Here is a 14,193-nt window from a genome sequence, read left to right on the forward strand (position 1 = left end):
CATATACATATATATACATATATATATATATATATACATATACATAAACATTATATATATATATATATATATATATATATATGTTTATATATATGTATATATATATATATATATATATATGTATATATATATATATGTATATATATGTATATATATATGTATATATATATATATATATATATATTACATATTACATATATATATACATATATATACATATACATATAATATATATATATATATATATATATATATATATATATATATATATATATATATATATATATATATATATATATATATTTTTAGATGTCATTAAATTACACAATTGTTTTATTTATAGTTTTATGAATTAGCAAACGGCATAGTGATAGAGTGGAGTTGATACTTTAATATCAGCCAGTGAAAATATGGGATGTCATACTTCTCGGTGTACTGAGGTACCACTCTGCTGATACAAAATATGCCTTTTTTCTTCACTTGTGAGAGTTTTAGACAATAAAACTGTGTGTGAAGCTCAGATACGTTTTTCTTCTGAGTGACATGATCAAGGCAGCCTATCAGACGTCGATGATGATGATGATGCTCCTGTTAGTGAGAATGATGTTTTGATATTTTACAGTTCTCAATGCGGGTTATAGCACATTAATATATTTATCAAATTACTTTAATATATATTTTTAAATTTTCTATTGAATAAATGGGAAGACTCACATTAATCTGTCTTTTAACTACTTCATCACTTTAAAAAGATTCATTTTATTAGTTTTGTTTCATATCTCATAAGTATCAATGTTTATCATATTAAAGACATCTCTTTCAAGTACTGACATCTCCAGTTTTATTTATATTCCATACTGTCCTTGTAGAAAAGAGATCAATGCACACTGTACAGTTATGATTCTCCTAAATGGGGCAAGAAGTATCTGTATCGATATCGGTGTTGGTGTAATGGTGCCATAAACTACTGGCATCATGACGACAGGAAAGGTTTTGCTATCATTTATCCCTACTCTAAATAAATAACTAAAATTCACACTTATCGCATAAATAAAGTATAAAATATGAAGCTGAAATAAAAAACAAATTGATTTTTTTTTTTATCTGTTTACCCGCTTGGTACCAGATGTCCTGTGAGCAAGACTTTATAAATAAAGATATTTAACTCAGTCTCCTGTCAGAGTCCCGACATGGAGAGCTGAGGCTCTTGAGATGTGAATGATATCAAACTTCAGACATGAAATATTCAGAAAACAAAGTTAAAAATGCCGTTTTTCTTCAAAGTAAAACTGCACCAGTAACAGTGATACATGATCGACGGTCCAGTATAAGTAGTCCAGTCTTGTTTCCATACAAGCCTGTTTTCGGTGCAGCCAGCAGGGTTTGAAGAGGTGAAATCCTGCCGCTGTGAGGTGTGCATGACAGCAACCAGCGTGTGAATGAAAGCCTTTGAACCCACGCTGAAAACCACAGAGCAGCAGCCGCTCATGTGAGACGCAGTTTCGCTTCCAGCACACTGTAACCGCACGGCTGCAGATGGCGCGAGAGACGGCGGTGTGAAACCTGTACAGTTTCTCAGCCCACACTGGACTTACCGCATGTGGTGTCAGACGTCTTTGTTCCAGTTTTCTCTACTTCTTCATGTCTGGAATCACATCTGAAAACAAAACGACAGCGGAGCAGCATTAAAGGACGAGTCTCCTGCTTCACATCGTTGTCAAACCTCTGACTTGTCTTGATGCATTTTATCTGTTTTTTAAGTCATAATTACCGTTTATTTATTATTTATTTATTAATTGCCTTTAAAGCCCGAAATGTCCCTTAAATGTTCCTCCTGAGATCCACAGATGGTGACCCATCAGCAGAAATCTGCTTTTTGCATTTTCTGAGCCATAAATTAAAAGCTCTCACTGTTTTCTTTCTTATCTTGGTAATTTATGGTAATTATTATATAGATTTATGATAAACTTATTATTTAAATAAATATTTTTTCTGTTTACTTTAAATACAACCTCCTTACTTCTGCAGCTCTGTTTTATGGTTTATTATTGTTGTTGTTTATATTTTATACATGTTGCTTTTATTTGTTTAACATTTTTAACTGAAGTGTTTCTCTCATGGGGAAGCTGTGACTGCTCAGTCTGCAGGATTGTTGCCGTGGTGATAGCCCTCATCTGGATGGTGGGGTCCTGCACCGCAGCCTTATGGCTGGGGAGCGGGACCTCTACCTGTCCTGATCTGGGAGGTTTCCAGTGACTGAGTGGGATGGCTGCTGGTGTGAACAAATCTCATGCATATCGTTACAGCAGATGTTTCTTTCCATACTGATATTAGTTAAAGACAGAAGGGGGGGGGGGGTGAATGATCCTGTGTGTTTATAAGTGAAACACTTTGTGCCCCTCGTTGTATGAAAAGGGCTTTATAAATAAATTTTGATTAGATAATTTATAGTAATAATTTATGAATGCTAATTCTGACATTTGTTTACTGCCTTTTCTTGCTCCGTTAAGGGCTCTGTAACACAGTTCAAAACTGCTCTAAAGAATGAAGCCCGATTGGCTCATTTTAACGTCACATCCTACTCTGCAGGAACACAGTCTGCCATGAGAGTGAAAGACTCTGACCATTTTAAAATCATTTCAGGAGGAACAGTGAGACAGGCAAGACAACACTATGCTATAAATAGATTTTACACATCCTCTCCGTGTTTAAAAGTGATCAGAGTTTACATAATGACCCATTTCTTGGCTGAATGTAGCTTCATATTTACCAGAAATGAGTGAATCATTAAAGTTCAATGACTAAAATGTCAAACTATACTTGTAACAGAGAATCATAAATCAACTTCTAGTCCCAGAACAACATGAAACCATAGCAGCCTCTAAAGGACGCGAGCAGAAGAAGCAAAGCCGGCATAAAAGTTAGGATCAGAGTGAAATCCAGGTCGGGATGAGAGCGGAGAGTCAGGAAGTCAGTTGTAATGCTCCTGTGTAGATGGAGTGTGTGCTTCCAGTGCTGATGTTTCTGTTTTACCAAGCAGAAACCTTAAAAGTGAAGCCTATGTGGAAGTGTCAAAAACTGCAGTTCCCCCTTCATCCACTAGGGGCTCCAAAACAGAGCGAATCCCCATAGACTCCCATGTTAAAAAGACCAACTTCACAGTAGAAATAAACATGTTTACAGCAGAAATAAACATGTTTACAGCCTGGTACAAAAATCCATTTTAGGTTTAATAGGTCAGGTTTACCTTCATGACAACTGTGGGGGGAGTGAATTTTTTTTCTAACTCGCCCGTTTAAAAGTAATTTAATCTCAAAATTTGGCATATTTAGGGGCGTGCCTTTTTGATTGACAGGTACCCGATCTCCCGCTTCAAGAAGGAGGAGGAATGTAGAACAACCGCGGTTTTTAGGCAGTTAACAACGTGACTTAGCTTTAGCTTGCTTAACTCTGTTAGCCTGTTAGTTCTGGGTTAGCTTAGATAGCTCTTAGCGACAGGCAGGTCGGAGTTTGATGGATGCCAATCATCCACCATCACAGCCTCCCTCTCAGCTCCACCTCTTTGCCCATTTTTGTATTTTCCCAGAGAGACGATACACATGATGCTGCCAAGATGGCGACGGTAGGAACCGCCCACCGAGCTTCAATTCAGCTCTTCAGAAACCTATGGGTGACGTCACGGAGGGTCCGTCTATCTTTTTATATATATTCTATGGTTTATACATAAATGTTTTAGTACTTACTCGGACCATTTCTGACAGGCAGTGTCGCTTGAGCTCTCGTTGGAAAATGTTCCATCTGGACATTGCTGGCAAACCGTGTCATGTGTTTGATCACCTGAAAACCAAATGGGATTTTTGTTTTAAAACATTCAAGAACAAAGGCAAAAGAAAAGATGAACAGCCAGATAGCAGTTGTGTTTGGGCCAAATCTGGGTCATTTTAGGCCCTTCTGGAAGTGTTCTATGGGCAAGAAGTGGACCCAGATATCAGTTGCCAGCTTGGCTTGGTCTCCTGTGGGCCACATGTGGTCCAGGTGTCCAGTTGTGGGCCTGGATGTGGATTTGGGTTAAGATTTTCTGGGCCAGAAGAAGCCTTCTTCTGGCAGTTTCCTGCCACATGTGGTGGTCATGTGACCAAGTTTCTGCAGCCACACTCGCATTTAGTCTGCTGTGCAAGTCAAAGCCAAGCGGGGCTGGATTTATACTAACCTTATAATGCTGAATATTTCATATCTAATACAGTTTCAGAGAAATTTTTTTTTTTTTTTTTTTTTTTTTTTTTTTTTTTTTGTCTTGTCCAGCATTTAAGCAAGCAGACTGATGTTCTGGATGCTGTGTTCTGCTGAGCAAATTTATTTTGCCAAGGGGAACTTTTGTAGATGTAATGATCCCCTTGTATTTCTTGATTCTTATTTTATTTTTCAATTTGTTTTGGATAATAGCTTGTATTACAGAGTTTATGCTACTGGACCCGACCGGAAAGGACAGGAAAGGGGCAGAAAGAGAACAGAAAAGAGAACATAAAAAAAACAAAAAAAAAAAAAAAAGAAAGAGATCAATGCATACATGTATATGCACATACATACCCACCTACATATATATGTATATACACTCGCACATACATTATATATATACATATATACATACATACATACATATACACATACATACACATGCATACACACACGTACACATACATGCATACATAAAGATAGATATACATACATACATATACACATACATACACACACATATATATATATATATACATATACATATATACACATATACATACTCACATACACACACATACCCACCCACACACATAAATATATACACCCACACAAGCCAACTCTAGATTCGTGGAGAACAAAACCGTTGACAATCATGAAGACCAGAAACTAGCAAGTTAAGTCAAAAAGACAGAAAGAGAGGTACCTGCTGTTAGTGAATAAACTTGCTGGATGACTCAGTGACTGTGACACATGCAGAACATTCATGCAGAACATTCAGAGTGGAACGTGTTTAGAGAAGAGTGATCATGCCAATGTGACCCCGCCCGCCTACAGCTAGAGGAAGGCCAGGAGAACCCAGAGACCCGGGTAACCGACAGTCACCGACAGTTTCAGAGAAATTTTGATTGACTTTAAGGTAAAAGTTTGACTGAAAAACGCAGATTCTTGTCTTCTGCCCCCTGGTGGATACAAATATTTACACATGGATGCACTACAATGATTTGGACATATACCATGATAATAAACTGTAAATATACAACTATTATCGTTGTTAATCATTATTTACATTTTGTCAAACGACCGTAGGGGGTTTGCAGGTCTTTCCATTTAACACTGTTTAGTTTATTAGCAGTAGTTTAACTAAAATCTCATCAGCGGGACGAGATTTTACTCTCAGTGTATGCAAGGTAGCCATGTAGCGTTATTTCTTGGTTTTCTACTTGCGGCAGAGGATTTTCCACAGCTTTTTAAAGCGTTTCTCTATTATTTCCTTTTTTAATTCATTGTAAAAACAAAAAAAAAACCTTGCGTTTCGCTGCTGTTCGCGTCATACCGCGCCATTTTTACCGGAAATGAACCGGTCACATGACCCCTCACATCCCGTCTGCACATGGGTAAATACTAAAGTGTTACTATTAAACTTCTACAATGTACTTTTACATCAACACATCTGAAAAGCACCTCATAAGAGCACAAAAATTTGTGATATTCGAGAAGTTTTTCTTAATGTAGATGTTTCTATTAGCGTGTTTTTATGCCAATATTTCAGTTTTGTGCAATTCTATGTGTATTGGAAACGCAGCAAGAGTGTCGCTCGCTGACTCCTTTTTCCGACCTGATTAAATCACTTTAAGCAAATCTTGTGACAAGGCCTTTATGTGGCCCTTTAACAACATTATCATGTTGACTTCTGCTTCATGGGGAGAGAAGAACTACCAGACTGTGTTCAACAGGGTTTTGGGAAAAGTTTTTAATATAAAATGATGTAAAATGTCTCAAACATGTGTATTTAATGTGTCATGTTCGGCTTTATGGGGTGGAAAAAAACAAATAAACTACGGTACCTTTGGTTTGAACCCCAGATCCAGGCCCACACTTAGTGTGTTGTATGCAGGTGATGCATTCCACGCTCGAGCAGTGAAATCCCACTTTGCAGAGGCAGGTGGTTCTTTTGGTACGATCATGGATGGCAATCTGAAAGTTTTTATCTGGGAGAAAAAAGGTTTCCAGTAAACACAAACACGTCATCACAAAACAATCATGTTTCTGCAAAGCGTCAGGTTGTCTTACTTGGGTCGCAGTACGGCTGACGAAGGCATTTGGAGGAATTTGTGTTTTTGTCCATATATTCGTTTTTGTCGCACGGTTCACAAACGGGAGCCTTGCAGGCGCTTTGCGGCAACATCTTTTTCCCTGCAAAGCCAGTTGTTATTGGTTATTTTTCTCAAGAATGTGTGAAAAATCAGCTTCAAGGTTAAAACAGAGACACAGCTGGAATGTCGTTCTGCTCAAGACAAATCTACAACCAGATTGTTTTCTTAGCATGTTAAATAAAAAGGGGCCTGACACAACCTGGATTTGCCCAAAAGTGACTACATCAATAAAACAGCACCCCCCCAACACCAATTATCCAAACAGTTTAGCCTATATAATGTGGAGCTTTGGTTTCATTTTGCAAAAGCAAACAAAAAATTTATTTTCAACTTCTTTGAACAATAATTCTTGACTTAACTGTGTCATCATATAGTTTAACATTTAAAACAAATGTACAAAAACTGATCAAAGTAGGAGTGGAAAGTGAATTTGGGGTATCTAAACAGTCATTTAATGATAAGAAAGTAAATAATTAATACTGTATGAGCAGTTTCTTTTAAGCAGTCCAATATCAGCATAAGGTGGCGCCATTTTACCGAGCTTCCCACCAACTGCCGTGAAGCTAAAGCAAAATGCTTCAATTTCCGTGCTAATGGTGTAAAAATACTGTTTGAGAAACAAAAACCAAAAGCCAAAAAACAACAGCTTGTGATAAATTTAGGAAGGAGGAAAATAAAAAGAAAACTGGGCCGAGTTTGACCTCCTCCAGGCTAAGCTAGCAGATGCTACGTCTACCATGACCATTAGCATCCATATGAGATCTTCTGGTCCTGCCTTCACCAGTTAATGTTTTACGCTGAAAATTGATGTTAGATGTGGAAAGAAAACAGCCGACTTCAGCTCAAAGATGACAGCTGAAGACATTCGTCCCTCCAGGTTGTTTTTTTTTTAGACTCAAACAGCAAATTAAAAGCCTGTTTGGACTATTTTTCTGTTTGACCGTACACAAATATTTAAAAATAATAACAGAAAAATCTATTAAATTGTTTAAGAATGTAAGTTGGATCAGAAAGCAGCACAGCACAGTTTAGGGGCTACAGATGTGAAAGCTTAAGGGGTGTTGGCTCTTCGGAAACCAGGGGGAATTACTCCAAACTATGCAAAGCAAAGGGGCTTTCTAGTGCTGGGGAAAAGTGCAACTAAGAGAAAGTAAAAGTAAATTCTGGTGTTGAATAAATGCCTTCTTTCTTTAGTTAATGGCTTCACCACGTGCACAGTTGTGTTTAGGTGTTTACGTACCTCGATCACACAGCAGGCAGCATTCTCCATCTTTCTCATATTCCCACTGCGGGTCACAGTAGGACTGCGCCGCGGCCGTGGCCTGCAGAGGGGAGTGGGGGGGGGGGTGAGGTGGGGGGCGTGACACGTTTTCACTTCATGCATTAACAGTTTGGCAGATACTACAGATCTAATGCGACTTCCTCGCGACAGACTGAGAGGGGCGTGTTGGAAAGTCCCAAACATTCAGCAGACTCTGAGCTCCAAAAGCAGCATTTACGCCTCTTTCCTTCAGTATTCACCGCGTTTAACTCTTAAAAGGTTTATTTTGAACATCAGGAATGACACAATATTCACGCCAACCTAAAGGCTGCCTGGAAACCGAAAGTGAAAGTAAGACAGGGAGTGGTGTTTATGGAAAATGCGCGGTTTTGACCAAAACTCGAGCTTCAAAAGAACATTACAGCTTAAAATACAAAATGATTGCCAGGAAAAGTGATTTATATTAAATAACAACGAAACAATTGAATGAAAAACGATGAGAAAGCCTTTTAGTTGTACATCTGTGTTTTATAAAAGTGCGCCACAATGAAGGGTTTACTCACCGTAAAAACACAAACGGTGAGCAGCAGGTAGAACCGCATCTTTAAGTCTCCCAGTTCGGCTTCTGTGTCTCTCTCCTGGTTTATCACAGACGATCAGGACCTACAATGAGCTGAAGAGCAGCCTCCTCCTTCACCTCCTTTTGTACGGGGAAGGAGGAGCTCTGGTGGGGTTTACCCCTGTGTGTGTGTGTGTGTGTGTGTGTGTGTGTTTTCTCACTTGACCGTTTCCTGTAAAGTCCTTTCAGATGAAAAATTCAGCATCAACGTGACTAATGAGCCACCATGTGAAACATGGAGCCACTGAAAGAAAAGTTTATATTTAATTTAGCTGTAAAAACAGGACAAAAGTTGTGTTTTATACTTTTATTTCTGAAGCAAAGCAGCTGAATGGGAATAAAGCCAACTTTAAACTGTCAGATTTATTCTGGTTGTTCTAGTTTACCTGTTTCTTCATGTCCTGACATGGTTTAATGTTTCCTAAATTACCCTGAAAAATGATTTTATACTTTTTAAATGAACTGTTTCACAACTAAACATGAAAACATGGAAGCTGTGAAATTAACAGGGGAGGAGAAATAACTTGTTCTTCATTTGCATGGACGATAATAACCCAACTATAAATGTTATAATCTGTACAGCAGAACTTCCAAAGAACAGCACAGGGATTTTATTGTTTTCTTCTTGGCCACCAGTGTTTGGTGGGTTTCCCCACCACTTTTTCACGCTGGGCATTTCCACGTACGTCGCTGTGGTTGAGGATTCCCCTCGTCTCTGCTACAAGAGTTCCTCCTTCCCTGAACATTTCAGGGCTGAAAGTGAGAATTCTCCTTCAGGGAGTTACGTTACAGGTACCGGAAGAAGCCAGGAAGCACGGAGCGCTTTCTTGGCTGCAAGTTGCAGATTCCTTCTTCAAGTTCACATTAGAAATGAAATAGTTGCTCTGTGAATGACAAAATATGATATTTAGATTTATGTTTTATAAACTCCAGATTGTTTTCTTTCCTTTGTTTTTCTCTGTGTGTAGAGAAAACTAAAACATTTGGCAAATTACATAAAACTAAAGGAACAGACCGCACAACATAGATTTCCTCCTCTGTTCTCATCGGATTTTCAGGGAAAAATAACAGTTCAATTCAGTTTAACACATTTTCCTGACTTTCAATCTTTATTTTTCAGTTTTGTTTTAAAGACAGTTCAGTCTTAGATAGAAAATTCAGTGGAAACTGAAGACCATTCGTTCATTAAATACACTCTACTGCTAGATACACCCTGTGAGTTTCACGCCGGACCTCCTTTTGACATCCAACTGCCTTAATCAGTGTCACAGATGCAAAAGAATGCCCTCATTGGCCTCTTTTCCCTTCAGAACTGCCCTAATGCTTGGTTTCATAGGCTCAACAAGGTGTTGGAAATGTTCCTCAGAGGTTTTGCTCCATCATGACATGAAGATTCACACGGTTGCTGCACATCATGATGAGAATCTCCCGTTCCACCTCATCCCAAAGCTGCTCTGTTGGATGTAGATCTGGTGACTGTGGAGCCGTTGGAGGACAGTGAACTCATCGTCATGGTGGAGATGATGTGAGCTTTGTGACATGGTGCATCATCCTGCTGGAAGTTTCCATCAGAAGATGCTACACTGTGCTCAGAAAGGGATGGACATGGTCAGCAGCAGGACTCAGGTAGACTGTACTGGTTAAACCAGGTCATGTTGGTAAGATGTGGAAGAATATTCATGTTTCCATTTAATTCTCCAATGAAGAATAAAGAATTTAAGAAGAAGGAAAAGAAAAGAATTATGGAATTTATCATAAACATAAAGCTTAATGCAGAAAACCCACTTCCTGCTTGACTCAGAAGTCGCTGAACCATTTTCAACTTGATCCTTTTCTTGCCTTAGCCTCTCTGATTAATCTGCCAATTCCCACTTCTGTGCAATAAATGACCAGAAAATCTTTCTACGGCACGCTGAAACTTGTTCAGGAAAATACCACCTGGGGGGGGCAGGGTGGTTCTGGTAACTAGATAATGGCCTGTAATTATCAGTTTTCCCTCAGGGAGTCTCCAGGGTTCTTTTCTTTTATATACTTCCTCTATTCCTGTGGCTTTACACTTCATTTCCATCCTTTGTATCCTGTTTGACTGGGTGCATGAGATTAAATGACAGACTGCCCCACTTCTTAGCAACAAATATTGTGGGATTTATTGTTTCTGTGTTTTAATAAAGGGACTATTCCATGGAGGGAAGGGAACAAGAAATGGCTGCCTGTAGCACAACCTGGTAACACCTGCATCCAACTGGACTCGCAGCATCTGAACTGCATCCATCTATGATGTCTTCTGCTGTTTGATTTCTTGCTTGTGTTGTTCTCACTCTCATATGTAAGTCACTTTTGATAAGAGCGTCTGCTTAATGGCTATAGAATAGAATAGAGTAGAATAGAATAGAATAGATGCGCAGAAGAAGCAAATATTTGAGTCTTACTCCTTTTATGAAAAAACATTTTAATAGAAATTTTACAAATTTCAGCAGCCAAATAATTTCAAATATAAAATCACTTTTCTTTTTTCTGGTAACAATCATCTCTTCAGGCTTCAACATCACGTAAACCATCTAGACTAACATATTTTCTGACTCAGCGGTTTATGTGAAGTAAAAAGAATCTTAAAAATGTCTTTTAAATCATCATTAATCCGCCCCACGTGTGCCCCCCCCCCCCCCCCCCCCCAAATGCCACTATTAAAAAGAAAAGGGACACTTTTTTAGATAAATAAACTCAGGAAGACGTTGATGTGACTTCGGCGTGGACAGCAGTGATGTGTTACTTGCGAGCTCTAAGTGCTGATTTGTGGTAATGAACAGGAGAAGAGTCTAAGCTGCCTTTCCATTACATTTTTTCGCAAAATAAAAGTGACATTCGTAAGTTTCGACAAACAACAATTGTGATTTGCAGATGTTTCCATTGAACAGTGTTTAGTGCAATAGCCTCAGTTCTCATAAATTCTCGTACAGTTCACTACATTTTACAAGAATTCTGACTTATGCAATGTAGCGATTATGCACTATTGGAAGCCATGTAGTGTTATTTTGGGTTTTTCTACTTGCTGCGAAGAATTTGCTACAGCTTTTCTAAGCTTTTCTTCCTCTTTTTCTTTTTCCAAAACTCTGAAATTTGCTGATGTTTGTTCCGTACCGCACCATCTATACTGGATATAAATGGTCCAGGGACACGTAAATGCGAAAAAGTGTTTCCATTACACTTTTGTGATACATTTCGATATGGAAACATCTGAAAAACCACCTCATGACAGCTTAAAAACTTTTTTAGTGATATTCAAAAATTTTTTTTTCTTTTAAATGGAGGTGTTTCCATTTCCGTGTATTTATTGCAGTATTTAGTTTTTGGGCAATTCTAGGTGTGATGGAAATGCATATTCTAGTCTTTAGACGGGGAGGAGCTTTCTGATGGGCATTCCTTACAACCAATCACAAGTAAGAAAAGACCTGGGTCATACCTTCATCAAATTAAATTTTATCCATGAAGCACTTTTCATGACAAAAAAGCAACATAAAGTCCATCCACATCAGGAGCCAGCCCACCAATGACCACAGAAACCACCACAATCATGGCAGGGTCCCCATCACAGCCATAGGGCTGCAGTGCAGGACCCCAGCCATCTAGCAGAAACCCTGCAGCCTGAACAGGCGGAGTAGTGGTACAGGCCAGATGCGATACAATAAAAAAAAAAAATAAAAAACAATGTTTAAAAGATAAAACATCTATGACAACAGCACATAGAATACATAAATACTCTACATGAAATTACAGGAAAAGCCGTCGAGGAACTGGACCTATGTGAGCTTCAGTCAGCAGTCTCGGAGGCAAACATCATGGGAAGCACACAGAAGAGGCAAACAGCTGGACATATAGTTGTCAACCTTTATTTTCCATACTCAACGAACCAACCCGACGGATTAAAACTGCCTGCTTATATAACCAAGCTTAACTGGACCATACCATTCCCCCAGGTTTCCAAAACAGCTATATACACAGAAAACACAAAAATATTTACATTAACATTTTAACAGAAACTATACATATATTTACATAGCTCTAACCACCCCAACAATCATACTTAAATTATCCAGCCCCTGATTAACCTCACACTAAAAATCCATTCTCCACAAAATCCCCCTTCATTTACTCCACTGCTTCAGTTCCCTCCCCCCTGGAACCATTAAAAGGCGCCTGAACACCTGTGGTGTCTTTTCTCCATTACTCAGTCCTGGAAAGCAGAGACAATCAGAGGTAAGTAAAACATCAGTTTTCTTGCACATCCTTCAGGAGCCTTAAATCTACTTCACCCATTACTCCAGTCTTATCTTTACAGGGATGCCTAATATGGATGACTCCAGGTTTCTTCACACAAACACCATGAACCAACAAAACAATACAATAAACTCTATGTACTCATTTTACTACTTGTCTTACCAGTATAAAACATATTAAACCAATTTAACCAGTTGCCCAAATGTTTGCTGTCGTTAATCCATAAACCACAGTAGAGTCACAACATCTCATTGTGACAACCTAAACCAGAAGAAGTGAAGCCGTTGCCGACCAACTCCATAGTAAACCAATGTTTTAATGCTGGGATGCCACTGAGGTTCATGCAAGGCAGGTGTTCCAATATAATGCATTTTTTACAACACAATCCAAAAGGCTATTAAGATGATTCAAAAGCACAACATGCTTCTAGGAAGGATCCGCGAGTCAAAATGATTAAAACCGAATGCTTTATTTATCTGAGATTATGTTTTAAAGGGGCCGTTACACATGGCTATACATTATACAGAAAGTGTGCATGATTTAGCCGAAGCTAACTTCTATCCCTGTTCCCTCTGTAAGCAACCTCCACTGCTATACATCCCAACACAAAGCAGCGGCGTGAGAAAACACCATACATAAGTCAGAATCAGCTTTATTTGTCACTGAGCCCACGTCCCAGCACAACGAAATTATTCCAGTACAACCCGTCCAAGATTAGACAAAACAACACAAATGTGACGTCAGGCAGACTGAGGCCAATAAAGCTGTGCAATTCACCCCCAGAAAGGCATTTAAAGCATCTAACAGCTCAGAGTTGTGTGCAAATCTGTTCTAATAAAGTTTTATAACTGGTGTAAATAAAGTTCATAATTCTGTGACATTAACACAAAGCTAAATGACTAAAAGTTTGTTGGAAAGTATGATTTGTTGCATAAATTGGCCTTTAATCCTGTCACACTGATCATTATCTCATACAGCTGCAAACATGAAACAATGCAATAAAGTTTTAAATGATTAGTTTTCCATTTACAAACATAAATTCCTGCTTCAAATGATGTTTTTAGGCTTTTGCAAAGCAGCCGCAAGTTTAACATTTCCCAGTTATTTTCCTCTTTTAGATAAAAAAAAAAAAAAAGGGCAGAGAGTTTATAGATGGTCCTGCAAGTGAAGACATGTTGCCAGACCTGTTTGCAGTTTTGCAAAGAAGTCTCTGTATGTTGGGGGTGTGGTTGACTGCTACCTGACAGAAGTGTAACCTGAGCTAAAAGAAGGCGGAGATGGAGGAATTCTACAAATCACAGATCTTTCTTCTCGCTTGTTCAGAGCTCTGAAGAGGTTCTGTATGACAGACAAAACAAAACAAATCTCTGCATTACAGAAAAGGAACAGTTTGGTGGATTATACGCTGATATATGGACTTTGGTTTGAGATCTAAACACTTGTAATGCCAGGTTCAAAGACTAAAGCCACGACATCCACCATGGATACAAGCATGACAGACGTGCCGCAGGTAAGATTTTAGCTCTTGTTGCTCGTGCTGTTTGCTTACTAACAGCATCTGTTAAGCTTTCATTAAGACGGTAAACTTTAGCGGTTAACTTACAAATGAATTCATGATTCCAGAGAAAATGCTTCTGTTGCTTTCAGTG

General features: G+C 38.6%; 1 protein-coding gene across 1 annotated transcript; it reads right to left on the minus strand.

Annotated features, from left to right (window-relative positions):
* Positions 1 to 3,936: 3,936 nt before the first annotated feature.
* Positions 3,937 to 8,298, minus strand: LOC306754570 (tumor necrosis factor receptor superfamily member 5-like; the record flags this gene model as incomplete). The annotated part of the gene is made up of 5 exons (XM_079238588.1): positions 8,214 to 8,298; positions 7,630 to 7,711; positions 6,307 to 6,429; positions 6,081 to 6,224; positions 3,937 to 4,013 (listed from the first exon to the last, which is right to left on the minus strand). Exons 1-5 carry the CDS (start codon positions 8,250 to 8,252, stop codon positions 3,937 to 3,939), a joined length of 465 nt encoding a protein of 154 aa, XP_079094714.1. The 5' UTR covers positions 8,253 to 8,298.
* Between the last annotated feature and the right edge of the window lie 5,895 nt (positions 8,299 to 14,193).

Source organism: Telmatherina bonti (assembly GCF_933228915.1).
Source record: "Telmatherina bonti genome assembly, chromosome: 4".
Taxonomy (NCBI): Eukaryota; Metazoa; Chordata; class Actinopteri; order Atheriniformes; family Telmatherinidae; genus Telmatherina; species Telmatherina bonti.